The sequence below is a fragment of the Siniperca chuatsi genome, linkage group LG2 (genome assembly GCF_020085105.1).
Source record: "Siniperca chuatsi isolate FFG_IHB_CAS linkage group LG2, ASM2008510v1, whole genome shotgun sequence".
Taxonomy (NCBI): Eukaryota; Metazoa; Chordata; class Actinopteri; order Centrarchiformes; family Sinipercidae; genus Siniperca; species Siniperca chuatsi.
The window spans coordinates 14763649-14781892 of NC_058043.1; the positions used below are offsets into that span (position 1 = coordinate 14763649).

At 41.1% G+C, this 18244-nt stretch overlaps 1 protein-coding gene and 1 long non-coding RNA gene across 4 annotated transcripts; one reads left to right on the forward strand and one right to left on the reverse strand.

The window, feature by feature from the left end:
• Positions 1 to 1904: 1904 nt before the first annotated feature.
• On the forward strand, positions 1905 to 16899 carry prdm2b (PR domain containing 2, with ZNF domain b). 3 transcript variants are annotated; one of them, XM_044211157.1, is made up of 9 exons: positions 1905 to 2262; positions 3832 to 3894; positions 4036 to 4153; positions 5141 to 5244; positions 5604 to 5756; positions 6762 to 6888; positions 9337 to 9441; positions 9570 to 13996; positions 15249 to 16899. In XM_044211157.1, the coding sequence occupies exons 3-9, from the start codon at positions 4039 to 4041 to the stop codon at positions 15264 to 15266; spliced, it is 5049 nt and encodes a 1682-aa protein (XP_044067092.1). In that variant the 5' UTR covers positions 1905 to 2262; positions 3832 to 3894; positions 4036 to 4038; the 3' UTR covers positions 15267 to 16899. The 3 variants fall into 3 exon arrangements, with proteins under 3 accessions (XP_044067092.1, XP_044067073.1, XP_044067082.1); XM_044211138.1 differs by having other exon boundaries at positions 1908 to 2262; positions 9570 to 14098; XM_044211147.1 differs by having other exon boundaries at positions 1908 to 2083; positions 9570 to 14098.
• LOC122883066 lies at positions 4356 to 5707 on the reverse strand. Its single transcript, XR_006379554.1, has 3 exons — positions 5598 to 5707; positions 4812 to 4872; positions 4356 to 4372 (listed from the first exon to the last, which is right to left on the reverse strand). It is a non-coding gene; the product is annotated as an uncharacterized LOC122883066 (long non-coding RNA).
• Positions 16900 to 18244: the final 1345 nt, after the last annotated feature.

Consider the following 18244-nt stretch of genomic DNA (forward strand, 5'->3'; position numbering starts at 1 on the left):
GTTACAACTCAGCCAATTCTTTCTTGTCAGTTGTAGTGCTGCGCTGACAGCTATACATTCATGGCATAAATTACTTGTGTATTAATCCTGTTCTAACTAGTTCTCAAATCTCCAGGCATAGACTTCAATCTGAGCAAGGCACAACCTGGTTATGGTAGCACAGCAGCCTCTAGTGGCCACAGACATTACCTGTAAATTAATGATAGCAGTCATGATTACCAAGCATGTACCCTTTGAGAACCAATATGACTACTGTATGTAGGAACTGAAGTAACAAGATATCCAAACAGGAACTGTATGCTACTGAAGCTTACTCAGGTTTCAACACCTGCACGCTTAAGAGAACAGAAGCCACACACACGTGGACACCTGAGAAGAAGCGTTATAGTTGCCATTATTGTCTTTAGACTAATTAATGTAAATCCTGTTTTGTTTGAGCTGTTTTCATGTGCCATGTAATTAGAGCAATTAGAATAATTTCTTGTTTTCTCTATTGAGGCAATATGACAATATATAAGATATAAATTTAGTGTTTGTATCATGGCAACTACAGTACCCCTTTCATATCTGTGGATCTAGGCCTTTGTGGACAATTTGCAGGACTGTTTTAGGACATTACTGGACTTTGATAAGATTTTTGAATCAACGGGATGAAAGACTTTACTTTGTCAGGTATTTAATTAACCATAACAGGCATTCCTATCTGTTTATTTTACCCATTAACAGGTCTTCAATAGATTTTTATAGAAAATGTAGACTGCTATAAGATATATATATATATATCAAAAGTGTGATATAAAATTTCATACACTGATAGAGGATTTTAGAAAAGAACATACACATACACTCAGTTGCCAATTTATTAGGCACACCTAGCTAAAACTAATTCAGTCTAATACAAAAGTCCTGCAATAAATCCTGCCTTCATGAAGGTTATAATGCTCAGTTTTTGGTGAAACTTTTGGAGGATGTATAGTTTGCGATACTGCTGAATTGTATTGCGTTATATTTTGTCCACTGGCATTTGAGGGTCAGTAAAATAACAGAAACAAGTCTCTGTATTACACAATACAATTCAACAGCACCACAAACTACATCTTCCAAAATGACCATAAAGTTGAATCAACACCTCTCTAAAACTGTTTCAACAAAAACTGAACATTATAACCTTCAGTAAGGTAGGATTTATTGCTGGATTGTTGTATTAGATTGCATTAGTTTTTAGCTAGATGTACCTAATAAACTGGCAACTGAGTGAATGTAGCATTTGAAAAAACTGACACTGAAACTTTGATATCATCTCTACTCACATGAAAGTAACTGCATGTTGCAACATCTCCTTGCAAAATAGTTATTTTTCAGAAAACACGTCATCTTTTCTTCATTGTCACCAAATTTCAGGGGCTGAATTCATGACCTTGATCAATAGATGGTACCAACTGTGTTTTAAATGTTTTATTGTTTTGGTTTGGTTTAATATATGTAGGCCTACTTAGGACTCTGGAAAGCAGCACTGATACTAAGTGAATTATCATAGTGAAATAAAAGTAAATCTATTTGAATCATACCAAAACATAGTGTTTATGCAGCATCTTTCAGACTATCCACTCATTTATTTTGAATACTTTTAGTTATCAATTGTCAGGTGTTAAAAAATATGAACAAAAACAATTCACCAACAAATAATAACACAGCAGCAACTCGCCAAGCATTTAATATAAAAACATTAGAGTTGAGGACAAATAACACTGAAATGTGTTTGCATTTGCCTGCTTATCTCTGCACAGATGGCACCAGCCTACAGGCCCATTATGCTCACAGATGAATCTAAGCAAGGTACTTAATTGGCATGGTTTCATGTGAGGCTGCAGTGTGGACAGGACTTGAGGAGACCAGGAAGCCTTGTCGTCTACAAAAACCTCCTTTCTGAACATTATTGTCCCATCGTTGTGTGTGTGTGTGTGTGTGTGTGTACACGGGTCTGACAGACTGCCTCTCCCAACTACACTACACCACGATCCGAGTTACAGAAGAGGCTTTCGACTCAATCCTCCATCCGCCATTTTCAGCAGATAGAAAACAGGTAGAGCACAAAAATCACAAGTCCCCGGTCAAATAAAGCAGGTAAGTGCGCGTATGAGTAGCCTAAACCCAAAAACCAGCCTACGGCAGGCAACATTAAGGGAGAGAAAAAAGGCTCCAACCACCTTACTGCGGCCAGCATCGGGAAGAATAAAGAGAGCGGACGGTTTGCCTACAAGGGTAACAATAAACTGCATCCTTCAGGCGCTGTACGGTTTATATATCCGTTCATTTTATTTGTCTTTTTCAACTTTTTCTTTATGAACAGATGCATAACGCTTTTAAATCCGCTTTACGCACACACATGTGCACACACACAAACATTGAAATCTCTCAATTTGTTGCTTGAACTTCAGCTAGAAGGGATTTAAAAATGTCTGATCACAAGTCCAGCACCAGCGGACCATATTAAGAAAAGAAAAAATCCAGTGAACCTAAATGAACTGGCCAGTAAAAAGTTAATGCATTTTATCCTTTATGTTAAAGAGGATGTTAAAGCTTGAGCACCACAAATCTATAGACAGTAAGGTTTATTGTCTGAGCTTCGTCATTTATCTGCCCTATCTGCCTTTTAGGATGATATAACATCATCATTAAGTCAAGTAAGAGTCGTTAAGGTCAAAAGACCTGCTGTGTGGACTATGTGCAATATTTTGTTGTTAATGAATTTAGTGTGATGTGTGAGCTTAGCCCCACAACACATGGGTCAGCTCATTGTGCTCCTGAACAATTGGCTTTTCTGCCAGTTGGGACAAAAAGCAAGTTACTAAAGCATAGTTAAAGTATCTGTGATGGACACATTTGACAAATCAGTATTTCCATAAATGCAAGAAAGCGTTAAGTTGACTTGTTGATAAAGAGAAAATGTATTGACTTCTCTGATAATGGATTTAATCGTTTGAGTCCTTTTCTAAGCAACATTCAACAGATTCTCAAATGTGAGGATTTGAGGCTTTTCTCTCTTTTATGCCATTGATAACTGAATATCTTATCTATCACATAGATTTTAAAAACTTGAACGAATAAATTATGTCTATGCCTGCTGTAAAACCACACAGATCATCTGGCAATCATGACTTTCATCCAGAATTTCACATCTCGTGCTGTAACTTACACAACATGCATTTAGGCAAAAATCTAAAGGATCTGCATGGTTGTCAGTCTTATTAAAGATTTTAAGACCTTTAGCCCTGCCAGAATGATGTTGTGCTTAGCTTATCTCAGTTTTTTAGACATTTTTATAGGTAAATCTGTTTTTAATGATTAATCCTGAAAATAATCTGCAAACTAATTCACAATGAAAGTAATTATCAGTTGCAGCCCTAAATGCAGGCTGCATTAATTCAAAGGCTACACTTCTTATTTGCTGTAATTATGAAGGGGCTTCAAACTAAATCAAACTGGTTTTTATCACAGGCTAATTAGGGAGAGGGAAATATCTTCAATATGCTGTCATTAAATTTGCAGGTCACAACTTTTATGAAGTCCATGTTCCGGCAAACAGGCAAGGCACTCTCTTGTCATGATCTTGGGCCAACCAGGACCGCTATGGAAAAAAGTCATAGTAAATGTTGTTTTTATCTGGTGTCATGTTTCACTTTTATGCAAAAAAACCTCAACACAAAAGCTGTATTAGACAGCTGATGTGTTGCCCTCACTGAGATGCAGTTTGTAATGAATTCACTGTGACAACATCCATTCAAGTGTGCTGCTGCTTTTATAATCACTCACTTTACTCTGTATTTTCAGTTCATGTGATGATGCTTCATTAAGACTTGGTGCCCACTGTCTTGTGGAAAGCTACCTGAACAGGTAAAATATCTACTTATTGCAACCTGTAAACTTATGATATTATCTACTGATGTTCAACATGTCCTGCATAGTTATCTTTGATCTATTCACAGGGTTTTGATGCTTTTTGGTAACAAAAATTTAATTTTTCATGTATTGTAGATCATGGCTATTAGTGGAGGGACAGTGGAAACTCTGGATGAAATTCCAGCTCATGTGTGGAGGGGTTTGCCTGACTGTTTGAGTCTTAGACCTTCTGCTATAAATCAAAGCCGCATTGGTGAGTACATAAGTGTGTCTGTTATGTTTAGATACAGTAACTGCAACTGTTTTAACTGCATCTTTTAAGACCATTAACATGTTGAGTTCCATTTGCATTTCACTGATATACAACTTTGAAAATGACTTCCAGCAATGATAATAGATCACAGTGAGACCAGGCTGCGTTGGAAAATGGAGAATTAAATGAAACAAAATTACTCCTAAACTTGGTGACTTTCTTTATTCCACAATGACCCCCAAGAAGGTGTATGGCACAGCCACACATGCAAGAAAACAAAAGAAACTGAAATAAACAGGAGCACTTTTTGCCCAGTAATTGAAATCAAACTCAGAGCAAATACAATAAAATAAAGAAGAAAATTATGTAAATAAAAAATAAATAAATAATTTTGTAAATTAGCAAACAAGCCCACACTGTTAAATATTCAACAGCTACTGAAAAGTAGCCATTATTATTTTTTAACAAACTTAGCAAGATCATTTAACTATTCATCATTTTAAAATCTTTCAGATGTAACAGTGTTTGGATTAATCATTTAGTATAGAGTAATGTTTCTATCATCGTCAAAACCTTGACACACTAGTATCTAATGATACTTGTCACCTTGATCTCCTGTGAAACATAAAGTACACTGACGTGAAACAGAGTCACCTACTTATCTCTTCTTTGGAACTGGCAGATTCAGGCTACCACGCCTAACTTCAGACAGATTTGTTCTGTACACAGGGCAAAGCAAAAAAAGACATTTTTGAAAAACAAAATCAGTCTTAAATAACCTCGAGTTATTATAAACCTCATCATGCCAACCCTGAAGATCCATATTCTTGAGTTTAAGGTTGAACATGGTACAGGATATCTGTTTTTGGGCACCACTCTCACCCAAAAATTGGAAAAACTAATACAAAGTTCAACATATTTAGTACTTTAAAATCTCTAACAATCTCAAATGTAACAGGTATAAGATGTTTTTTTTTCCTTATTCAGGTGTCTGGGCCACTCGGGTTATTCCTAAAGGCAAGAGGTTCGGCCCATTTGTTGGAGAGAAGAAAAAAAGGTCCCAGGTGACGAGTAATGTTTACATGTGGGAGGTACGTTACAGGCTGCTCCGTTGGCTTCTTTCCATAAAATACTCACCTCCACCTTTTTGTGGGAGTCACTACATAGCTAAAACAAGCCCAACTACATTCTGTATAGTGTATTCTGTAAGTGTAGCACCTACAATTCAAAAGAGTTCATATGTACCTACAGTAAAACATTTGTCACCTGTAAAAGTTGTATGATAAACTGCTGCTAAAATGAAAAAGCCTTTTGTTATTACATTGCTATGACAGATGCTGCTGATTATGTTTTAGCTCCCACTTGGGCAACGGTGACCCTATTCAGTGCTCCTGTCCAGGTCTTCTAGAGCTCTATATATATTTTTATAACAAAACCTTTGTACCTGTAGGTTTATTTCCCAGCTCGGGGCTGGATGTGTGTTGACGCCACAGACCCCACGAAGGGGAACTGGCTGCGATATGTGAACTGGGCACGCTCCAGTGAAGAGCAGAATCTTTTCCCCCTGGAGATCAACAGAGCCATTTACTACAAAGTTTTAAGGGTAGGTCAGACACACAGTCACACAGCTTATAAGTCCTACAACCAAGGGCACATGGACTGAAATATAGTGAATAAGTGGATGAATGAAAAGTCTTTTGGGTTTGGATTGTTTTATTATTAAGGCACTAAGGAATGTTGTTATGATCTGAGAAATACAATTAGCATATATATATATGCTAACAAAGTATTTTAAAAAATATATATGCATATGGTATGTCACCAAATGTGTTTCAAATATTCCTCCCCCCGCATGTTTGTAAATGGGGCAGGCAATTCATTAGAAACACCACTCAGTATAATCTAGTCCAGTTGGACACACTGCAAACTACAACCTCAGTAATAAACATATTGTTAAATTAACACCTCTCTGACATTATTTTTTGTAAAGGTAGAAGTTATGGCTGAGCTGATAGTATAGGTGTACCTAATAAAGTGGCCAGGGAGTGTATATTAATGATTCATTCATCTCATAAATTATGACACATTTCTCTCCCTTACACATTACATTAGCTGCTTTTAATAATGAAAAGCATTGGTGTTGATATTTGTGATTCTGGCCCCGATATTACTGATCAAAACCAAATTTGGTGGTGTGGCCCACCCCTAATCTTACTTGTAACAATGTATTTTTATATTGTTGTATTGGTATCTTTAGTTCAGTAAAGGATCTGAATACTTCTTCCACCACCGGTTAAAACTATAATATAGAGCATACATGCATCAATTTGAAATGCCTACCTGTGATGTGTTCCATGAAGCTTAACACCCATTAAGATTCATGCAAATCTAAAAAGTGCTTTCATGGTAACTACATCCCTATTACAATAAATGTGCCATCCAAAAATGTGCACCGTTGGAGAATATACTGCAGACTCTGGTGCAAACACTGTCAAATTCCATAACCCCCCACCTAGACAGATAAGATGCACAGTGGCCCAAATATCCCCCTTGCCTCTCAGTAAGCAGGGCTGTGATTGGTGGCCGACCTCATCTCTCATTGTTGCAGCCTATCGGGCCGGGAGAGGAGCTGCTGGTGTGGTACACTGTGGAAGACAACCCTGAGATAACAGCTGCACTGGAGGAAGAAAGAGCCAGCAGTCTGAACAGGAAAAATTCACCCAGGGCGAAGCGAGGTGAGGCCTCACTTACAATTAAGATGACATTTTAATCTTAATGTGTGTGCTGCACACATGCCACGCTAAATTAGCCACGAATCGATGTCTTTGCAGCCCAGTCGAAGTTGTAACTGGCGAGCTAGCTAGCTACAAATGAAGGAAGGCTAGTGGGAGCTAACGTTAACGGTTGCGATGTGTGGGGCTTTTCTCTACTTTCATACCAGACCTAAAACTCGTCGCTGCGAGCAGATTCAGCTCAAAATTACGACCAATCAGCCAGATCGTTGGCGTAAAATACCCTGTTTAGCTGTTAAACGAGCATCCGAGCAACTTTTTAGCAGCTTTTCCTCCTCCTCTGGGTCCTGACGTTGTCGAGGATGTGACCTTCCTTGAGTTCCTAAAGCATGAAAGCCATCCATCGGCGAGCCTCTGTACTTGATGTTGGCCTAGCAGGTTAGCTAACTAGCCAGCTTTCTTATCCAACTACAGGCTGAGTAGAGCGCAGATATTGGATAACAGCCTAAAATATAGCTGTTGTATGTTGGGGAGAGTGTTTTAAAAGTAGCATTCACGTCGTATTGGGTCCAGAATAACCAGTTCATCGAGTTGTCAGACTTGGTGTTGCCTGCTAGCATTATGCTAAACGGCTAGGTCTGAACGCACGGACATTTCGGTATACAGGAACAGATGGCACACTGCCTGGAGCAAATTATTATTAAAAACTGATCATATCGACATGTTGGTAAGACAGTTAACGCAGTGGCTCTCATTATAATAGGCTGGTATAGTGTTATAGCCTGGTTTCATAACATTGACATTTCGTGACTTCAGACATCAAAACTAAACTAACAAACAAAATTAACTAACGTAAAAATGATTTTCAATGAATTAATGACAACTGAAAAACGTCAAACATTAAAGTAAGGGATGTATCATCAGCCAATTGTAAGAAACAATCAACTTGTCAGTATGAACTTTGGACATAGTGCTTCCATGTTTTGGATCATGTAGGTTATTCAGTGCGGGACTAGAACAAGAGGGGAAATTGATTTAAAAAAAAAAAATAGAAAAATCCTGCAGAAATGTTATAGTGTAATACCACAAGAATACAATAGCCCTGTGTGGGATATACGCTATTTTGATGCTTGCCAATGTCATGTAGAGACTCTGACACTTTATTTAAATGTAATTTAAATCAACACATAGATATAGGCAACATACAGAGAGTCAAATCCGTCCCTATAACTCCTGAAATGTCTGTGAAATAAGGTAGAAACAAAATATAAGGGCTGTGAGGTACACATTGTGAGTTTTAATCTTTGAAACGTTGCTGTCCTTGATTGTACAGGCTTGTTGTTAAATGGGTTTTGTGTAATTTCTTGTGAGAAGAGCCTGTTTAAGTTTCTGTGTAATCCTACTGGCAATAGCCTCTAGCACATTATCTCTCCATACTGCAGTGTAGTGGCTTTTGGTATCCCTGTGCTGTACTTGAAAGTCAACCTTGGTGAAGTTAGCCTACCTATCCTGCTAGCTTCATCTTAATATCAAACACCATGCATGTTGTTACCTAACCGATGTATGCCAGAATTAATGTGCCTGCGCAATAACTGCTGGATAAAAAAAATGACAAAGAAGGCTAGGACTTTTAAATGCTATCACAGTTAAATTACAAAAATGTTTGGGTTAGTAGAATGCGTCTGACCGTGCTGGTCAGATGATTGACCTGCAGCATGTGTTTCTCTGGTATGAATTAGGCTTTGTAGGCCAGGTCAGGTGACCTTGTTGACACACTCCAGTGATGAGGACGTGCCAGGGAAGCCTCTTGAGTCAGACAAGGCTTGGAAATTCAAAATAGTGTCATGTAAAGCATAGCCTGAGACTGTCTTATTTATCAGTTGTCTTAAATTACTGATGCATGCAAGCCCATAATTATGAATGCAGTGTGAGGCTGCTTTAGGATAGGCTGCAAGTCTATCTAGTCACTAAGTTTTCTAGCTGCTTTTTAAAATAGCATTATGTAGGGTCCCAACCCAGATGATTGGGTGTAGTAATTTGAGCACATGAGGTGGACAAGTGGGGGGAAAAAAAGAAAAACAAAAGTCTTGTTTGTCATAGGTTTCATGGGTCTATTAATTGCAAAGAAATAATATCTTTATCCTTTTGAGTAACTGCTATTTGGCCAAAAATCTGTGATTTTTTTTTTTACATTTTTATTTTTATTTTTTGAGGAATAATAATACTCAAACATTTAATATATTCTTAACATGTTAAAATAACTGATGTCATAGAATCCTTTGTCATGTTTATTGATGCATTTTTGAGAAAGATGAAATTAAATATTTGTGGGGAAAAACCTAGCACTTGTTTTAGGATATACTAATCAGTCTTATACACTTTTTATTTTTAAACCTGAGTTTGCTTTTGATCAAGCCTGATACAAAGTGATGTGTGGGTTTGTACTTGCAGCCAGAAGAAAGCTGCTGGACAGAGCCAGACAGGCTCGTTTGGGTGGATTCAAGAAAACGAGTGTAACCAAACCTACTGTCAAGGAGATGTGGGATGGAGACGAGGGTAAGTTGACTTATTGTTATGGATAAGCAGCATATTTTCATTTTTTCACCCACTCTTTCTTTTTAAGAGTGTTTACTGAAATGGTTTAATGAAAAAGCATAACTTAACTCCTGATAAATTGTTTACAGGTCTGAAGGAGGAGGATGAGAGGCCATCAACCTTAGGGCCCTTGCAGGAACTACAGGAAACACATCCCATAGCAAGCACTGGCCATAGAGATGTGGAGGACATGTCAGCATTGATGACGGACAGGGGAAATGGGAAGGAGGAGGAGGAAGAGGAAGAAGAAGAAGAAGAGGAGGAGGATGCTGATGATTTGGAGGAACCAAGTGAAGTACAGCAGCAGTCTGCTCAGCATTCACCTGCGGCTGAGTCCATGCAAAATAAGCAGCCTGTCCCATTGCTGAACTGTGGTGAAGAAAGCCATAAGGATTTGCAGGGAAAGTTGGAGTCTTCCTCGCTTGCGGGGCAAGAACCAGAGGGTGATCCTGATCTTGACCCCGATGGTGACCTTGAGGGTGATGCCCATGGAGAGTCCTATCCCTGTCAGCACTGTGAGCGCCACTTCTCCACCAAACAGGGTCTGGAACGTCACAATCACATTCATGCCATAACTAACCAGCAAACACAACTGTTCAAGTGCCGGTACTGCAGTAAATCCTTTGGTTCACAGGTGGGGCGGAGGCGGCATGAGAGAAGGCATGAGAGTGGGACAAAGAAAAGGCCTGGCTCTCTGGCTGGGACTGCCAGTCTACTCAGTCCTGTGGTGCAGACTGACGGTTCAAGTCCCGACTGCACCAGCCCAACCAGTCACTATATAGCCATAGGGTCCCAGTTTACTGGAGGACTTCTGCACAACTCTGAGATGCAGAGAAAGGAGTTGGGGCCTCACGACCGTCCCTTTATAATGGATGAAAATGGGGAGTCTAAGGAACTCCATCCCTGCAAGTACTGTAATAAAGCATTTGGCACACACACCAACATGCGTCGACACCAACGCAGAATACACGAACGGCACTTGTTACCAAAGGGAGTTCGCAGGAAAGGCATGCTGCTGCAAGAGGCATCAGTGCAGCAACAGCCCGATGAGTCCCCCAGCACCAGCCCTCCGCCCGTCTACGTGCCCAGTGCGGACACAGAAGATGAGGCAGACAGGGACGATTACGCAGTTGACATATCCAAAAACATCTCTGAGAATTTGAGCTTCTACATTGATGGCAAGATTGTGTCCACCAGTTCGGTGAGCACCTGTGAGGTGATAGAGGTGGACTCCAGATCTGCAGCTCTGTTTGGTCTGGACACCGTAATCATCAGCCCCAATCAGATTGGTCAGGCATTGAAGGTGGAGGGTAGAACGAGTGCTGCAAAGCAAGTCTCCAAGATTGGTCAACCAGCAGCAAAAAGAAGAACATCTACACCCCCACTTGTTCCCAGCCTTAAAGTGGAGACAGAAACAGCATCTTTCACAGCCTCTTCATCATCTTCATCATCCTCTACATCTTCCTCATCTAACTTGTTAGTGGGAGGACTGCTCCAACAAGCTGCAGATTCATCAGCATTTCAACGAGAGAAAACTGTTTATCTCTCACCTAAGCTCAAGCAGCTCCTTCAGACTCAAGACATTCAGAAATCAACCATCGCCCTGATCACAGAAAGCCATAGGCTGGCCTCCCCACTGTCAGTCATGCCGCTGCCAGGGGCTTCAGGTAGGTTTAAAAGAAGAACAGCCTCTCCCCCGTCATCTCCACAGCTCAGTCCTGCATGTAAAACAGAGAGCTGTAAAGCCGAGGTGGTGAGCTCATACACCCTTAAGGTGCCAAAGTTGGAGAGCCGCAGCGCGTCACCTCCTGGGAGCCTACTGGACAAGGAAGATGGAGATAGCCTTCCTGGAAATAATATACACAGCCAAACTTCTTCTAGTAGTGGTGGAAATTCCTGTAATCAACAGCCCTTGGATCTGTCCAACTCTGTCAGTAGGAGGAGTGACAGCTTGAACAAAGTGCTTGGGGATTCAGCTCTTGATTTAAGCTTCCATCGGAAGAGCAATGTCGAGCCTGAATTAAAGGGAAGTCCAGCACCACAGCCACTGATAAAAAAGAGAAAGCCTAACACCAGCATGCTTGAAAAGGTGCTGATGAATGAGTATGTAGGTCCAACTTTGCCAGGAGAAGAGGGCCCTTCGGCCTTAGCAAACCTAAGTTGTTTTCCTTCTCGCTCTCCAAATATTGCGTCAGAGTCTGCCCACCCCTCTCCGCCCCCTTTGACCCCTGTCACCATGAACCCCTCTTCCCCTGGTTCCTCTAGTGTGACATCCCCAACACCGCCACCCCCTGTACTACCTACCATACCCTCTCCGCCGACAATGCCTAGCTCTCCTCTTTCTCAGCCTTCAGACTGTTCTGCACTGAGACCTCTTCCTGTCCTCTCGCCAAAAATGTCTCCAAGATCAGTTGAACACAAGCCCCTGTCAGACTCAGAGGAGATTTTGTCAGCTGAAGAAAACAAAGACGAGGAAGAGGACCATATCCCTGAGCCACTGGACTCCCCGAAGACTCCACTTAAAGATCCCCTTAACTTTTCAGCGACATCAAGCCCTCCAGAGCCGACATCAGTAGATCTGCTCACTACAGAAGATGATGTTTCTATGACTACAACTTGCAACAGTCAGCTAAATGGCAAAATTAACCAAAACCTCGACTCGGTAACAGAGAAACCTCTTGCTGCTCTCTCATCTCAGCCAGATTCCTCTTCTTGCTCATTATCTCCTCCTTCTGCATCACATGATCCATCCCCATCACTGGTTTCACAATCCCTCCCTCAGATTAAGATAAAAGAAGAGACTCAGCACTGTGTAGATGAGCTGTCTGTTATGAATCATGTACCTCAGGATGGTGTTGGCTCTTCACCTCAGCCTGCAGCTCCTGTTAAAACGTCTGATAAAACCTCTGAGGCAGAGGAAGTCGACTCGACATACTGCAGGACTTTTGTGTGTAATGTCTGTGAGGAGCCGTTCAACTCTATCAAAGAGCTCAGTGGACATATCGTAGAGCATGCTGCGGATTGGCCCTTCAAGTGTGAATTCTGTGTGCAGCTGTTCGGTGACGCCCCAGCCCTGCTGGCTCACCGTACGTCACTACACGGAGTGGGCAGGATCTTTGTATGCTCTGTTTGTTCCAAGGAGTTTGCATTTCTTTGTAACCTCCAGCAGCACCAAAAGGATCTCCATCCAAATGAGACATGTTCACATACCACCGTAGAGAGTGGCAAGCTTAGGCCACAAAACTACACTGATCCATCCAGAGCCAAAGAGGAAAGCAGTCCCTCAACGCCTGCACCAGAGACGACTGATGAAGCTGCTCCAAACAATGACTCTGATTTAGCAAAAGAAGAGCCCGATGTTAATGGTAATCATGCCGAGGACAGCGCAGAGGACCCCAATGAGGAGCTGTACACTACAATAAAGATCATGGCCTCAGAAGGAGGGAAGCCTAAAGGCCCAGATGTCCGCCTTGGCATTAATCAACACTACCCCAGTTATAAACCACCCCCTTTTCCTTATCATAGCCGTTCCCATGCTGGCTCTGTGGCTTCGGCTACTAACTTCACCACCCACAACATACCACAAACGTTCAGCACTGCCATTCGCTGCACCAAGTGTGGCAACAGCTTTGACAACATGCCTGAACTGCACAAGCACATTTTGGCCTGTGCCAATGCTAGTGACAAGAAGCGTTACACTCCCAAGAAAAATCCCATCCCCCTCAAGCAAATAGTGAAGAGTCCGAATGGAGTCGTGTCACCCTCAGCAGCCATTGCAGGCCAGAGTGCTTTCCGTAGAATGGGTCAGCCAAAGAGACTTAACTTTAATCAAGATACTGGTAAAATGAAAATGAGTGCCCTCAGTAAGAAGAAAAACCAGCTGGTCCAGAAGGCAATTTCACAGAAAAATAAAGCTGCCACTATTGCAAAGAAGGCCGTTAAAATTGAAGAAGAGCAGGCCTCTAACGTCTGCCCCCACTGCAGTCGGGAGTTTACTTATCCTGCAAGTCTCAGTAAACATATGGCAGTCAGCTGTCCCATGAAGCCTGTTGTTAAAAAGGGCAAAAAAGGTCTCACTGAAGTGAAAAAAGAGGCGGTGGTAGATAAAAACATGAATCGTAGGAAGAAAGCTTCAGACTGCGAAATACAGCAGACAGAGCCGGAGCCTAAACCCCTGGGAAAGACCAGAACTCGTAGCTCTGGCGCAGCAGACCCTGAACCCTCCCATGCAAGCAAAGGAAAAACCACTGCTATGCTGGGCAGACTAAAGAGGCCTGCCTCGTTCCCAGCACGAGTTTCTGCTAGCAAAAAAACTAAGAAGGGCCAAGTTCAGTCTCTACCTCCCACCCCGTCAGCCCCAGACACACCCAGTGACACTACACAACAACGACCAGCCATGAGAATGCAGCGTATGGGCAAAGAGGCTGCACCCAAGAGATTAGCAGAGGCCAAATCACCACCACTACCACAACAGCTGAAGAAAGAGGAGCGGTTCTCCCTTCGAACAAGGGACAGAGTAAGTGGTCCGGTCACCAGGAGCTTACAAATGGCCAACACGGCTCCTTCTGCTGAGGTGAAAACTGAGGAACCACTAATTCAAGAGCCAAAAGAGTCTCAGGTGAGACCTTTTCCTGTGTCTCTCTTGTTTTGTCTTGGCTCTCTTTATTGGGCCTAGACAGATAAATTATCCAGGCCAATATTAGCTTTTTGAAGGTATATTGTTGTCCCTGTATCTGCCAGCTGATAGGTGACAATAAATTGCCTCAAACACATCTTTGGCAACTTGGTGCTGCGAATTTTTAAGTCTCTCCATTACATAGTTTGTCCACCAAAAGAGCGCAGACAACTTCAAAATGTTCAGCTCGATTTATATCTTGGTCACAGTTCTTTAATAGCAATTAGGGACCTTATGAAAATGTATTATCATTGCTGTTTTAAGACAAACTGAAGAATTACGTATTTCTTTATGGGTTGAGAAAATTCTTTTACTTCTTAAGCTATATAAACAATTTAAAAAAACATTGAATATAAAAAAATCCACTGCCACAAAGCTAAAAGCAGGGCTGTTTTTCTCTTAGCTCATGAACAGTTAACATTTTGGATAGATGTGGTTTTCACATGACAGTGATGTATATGTGTTTATGTAAATATTTGAATATTCAGCGTTTTCAGATATTTTTTTTTATAAAGCTCTCAAATATCTATCGGACTCAACCCAGACTGAAACTGGATGTTTAACATCCTGTTTCATAAAGTGCTTTTGGACATCTGAATTAAAAAATGATGAACAAATTACTAAAGCGCAAGTACTCAAGTTTTTTTTTTTTTTTTTCCCCTGCAATATTACTTGCAGATCACACAGCTCTAGGGCTGCAACTAACAAGTTATTTTCATTTTATTTTAAAATCTTGTGCCATTATTTTCTCCATCAATCATCAAACATTATAAAACAATGCGAAATGGCCATCGTAGTTTCCTAGAGTCCAAGGTGATGTCATTAAAATGTCTTGTTTTGTTTCAACCAACAAACCAAAACCTAAAGATATTCAGTTAACAACAATGTGAAGACAGTGAAAAGCAGCTAATTCTCACATTCACTAACCTGGAGCCATATATGTGAGCCACATGGGTGTAGCATTTTTGTTTGAAAAATGACAAAGGATTAATTGATTGACAAACTTAATCTGCAACAATTCTGATAATCAACTAACTGACTAATCATTGCAGCTCTGTGTTGCTCACCTTTTTGTTTGTCCTATGTGTTACAGGAGGTGCTGATGAAGTGAGCCATGTGGACATTGTTGAGCTCTCCCTGGGAATACGGTGCTCTCACCTCTCAGGCAGCGCTCTAGACTAATCAAGGCACTGACAGCACTGAGGTTGACCTTTGGTGGTGGGATTATTCACTCAAAACAAGTCTGCTTATCTCAACTGCCTTTGCTGGATTTAAGGAGGGAACTCTCTTTATCTTCCATCTGTCTTTATGAACTGAACTGAGACTCAATTTTAGCCAGCCTTGCAAAAAAAAAAAGGAAAAAGAAACTGTAAATGACAATGAGTTAATATATACGAAACGTGTCATTACTTGACCCAAAACAGTAACATTAGGGCTCCGTTATGTTGGGAAGCTGATATATTGCAAATGGCAATCATGCATCGGTTAGGGAAACTTGTCTTTTCTTTCGTTCCGTATTTTCCCCATTTGGTTGTTTAGATTTTTGGATGTTTCCAGAGTCTCTTAATGCATGTGCTGAATAGAATATAAACTAGATTAAGCCAATTTCCATGTCTCACCCAACGGGTACCTACTTCAGTTTATACATGATTTGCAAAGTATGTATGTTTTGATTTAAATTTCTGTAGTCATTATATTGTAGAATATATCTTATTGGCAAATTTTTGTTTTGGAAACAAAAATGAAAATGGCAGTAGTTTACTGCAACAATTGGTCCTCAGGAACACTGTATATGTGTGTGGTAAGTATGTGTATGGTTATGGTTGGATGTGCGGCCTGACAGCTATTCCTTTTGGTCTAAATCTCAAGTATGTCTCATGTTTTTACTTGCTTGCACAGACTAATTTGTTTATCTGATGTTAGCAGGTAATTCCAGTTGTAAAATGATGGGAATTATGTTGTAGTCTCCTTAAAATAATGGATTTTTAATATCACTCATTCAGCCCAGTGTTCTTACAGCACTTTAAAAGAAACTGCCAAAATTTGTAGCTGGATCAGTAAGATTGGCTTATGTATTCATGTCTGTTGCACTTTGCAGACACTGGTATATTGGTGCAAATCATTTATCTAAAGTACTACTTTACAGCCTTTCTGCCAGCAAATCTCTAAATTTGTTGTCTCCGTTTGAGCAATTTGACACACATAAATGACACATGAACCAACTTTTATATGCCACAATGCATGATGATAACTAAAATCCTCAAATACGTTGAATGCAGCAGTGTTTTGTATATTTTTGTCCGTTGTAAGTGGACGTGTGAGAAGTTGTTTCATGTTGTTTGTCTTTCAAGAGCCATGCCACAGTAACTGAAAGATTCTTCTTCTAAGGACAAAGTTATCTTTGTTTCTGTGAGTTGATATATTTGGTAAGACTACCAATTAAAAGCTTCGTATTTTTAGTTTATAGTTTCTCCAGTGCTCACCACACTTTCTCACTCTTGACCATATCCAGTTGTACCACAGAGATAGCAGACACACAGGCAGTGCTTAAACGCTTGTAGCATGTTATGGGAAAGTAAATTGAACAATATGATTTGAAGCTAATTTATATTTCCACTCAATCTTCATGTTTTGCCTTTCAGCAGCAAGATTATGTATTTAAGGGTGAACAAAGACAAAAATCCCAAATGACCTCAAGTAAAACATTGCTGTAATTGAGATAATAAAAAAAGTTTTTCAATTTGTGTAAAGCTTTTATTGTTTGCTTCCCAGTTATACCCAGCTCTGCCAGATGTGGGAATAAACAGATAGGAGAGACAGTGAATGAGTGCAAATGGTCTTCTAACATTGATCCAGGTCTGCGTAAGAAGACCATTCCCACCCATTAAATTTCTATCCTTAATAGAAAATAAGTTTTAAAGTTAATGATTTAATGTAATGTATTTCTGCATTATTATTGTTTACTGGTTATGTAAACATAAAGAATTACTGATTTAGAGAGAGAATGTGATTAACTGCACTCATAAGTGGGTCTGAATCCCTACAGGTTATTTTATTTATATAAAAAAAAAAAAAAAAAAAAAAAAAAAAAAAAAAACTTTGTCCTTCACCCCCCGCGGGTGGTCTCGTCCTTCGAGCTCGGGTCCTCTACCAGAGGCCTGGGAGCTTGAGGGTTCTGCGCAGTATCTTTGCTGTTCCCAGTACTGCGCTCTTCTGGACCGAGATGTCTGGTGTTCTTCCAGGGATCTGCTGTAGCCACTCCTCCAGTTTGGGGGTCACTGCCCCGAGTGCTCCGATGACCACGGGCACCACTGTTGCCTTCACCTTCCAGGCCTTCTCCAGCTCTTCTCTTAGCCCTTGGTACTTCTCTAGTTTCTCATGTTCCTTTTTCCTGATGTTGCCATCGCTTGGTATCGCCACATCAACCACAACGGCTTTCCTCTGTTGTTTGTCAACCACCACGATGTCAGGCTGGTTCGCCATTACCATTCTGTCAGTCTGGATCTGGAAGTCCCACAGGATCTTGGCTCGGTCATTCTCTACCACCTTTGGAGGTGTTTCCCACTTTGACCTCGGGGTTTCCAGTCCATACTCAGTGCAGATGTTCCTGTACACTATGCCAGCTACTTGGTTATGGCGCTCCATGTATGCTTTTCCTGCCAGCATCTTACACCCTGCAGTTATGTGCTGGATTGTCTCAGGGGCCTCTTTGCACAGCCTACACCTTGGGTCTTGTCTGGTGCGGTAGATCTGGGCCTCTATTGCTCTGGTGCTCAGGGCCTGCTCCTGTGCAGCCATGATGAGTGCCTCTGTGCTGTCCTTCAATCCAGCCCGCTCTAGCCATTGGTAGGACTTCTTGATATCAGCCACTTCAGTTATGTTCGGTGGTACATCCCATGTAGGGGTTTGTCCTCCCATGATGGTCCTTCCTCCAGCACGTCTTCCTCTGTTCCCCATTGCCTGAGACATTCCCTGAGCACGTCATCTGTTGGGGCCTTATCTTGGATGTACTTGTGGATCTTGGATGTTTCATCCTGGATAGTGGCTCTCACACTCACTAGTCCACGGGCGCCTTCCCTACGGCTAGCG

Excerpts from the sequence above, each read along its gene's own strand:
- prdm2b (XM_044211138.1), top strand. The coding sequence starts at position 4,039 with ATGGCTATTAGTGGAGGGACAGTGGAAACTCTGGATGAAATTCCAGCT. Across the intron at positions 5,757-6,761 it reads TTTACTACAAAGTTTTAAGG|CCTATCGGGCCGGGAGAGGA; the intron begins GTAGGTCAGACA and ends TCATTGTTGCAG. Across the intron at positions 6,889-9,336 it reads TTCACCCAGGGCGAAGCGAG|CCAGAAGAAAGCTGCTGGAC; the intron begins GTGAGGCCTCAC and ends TTGTACTTGCAG.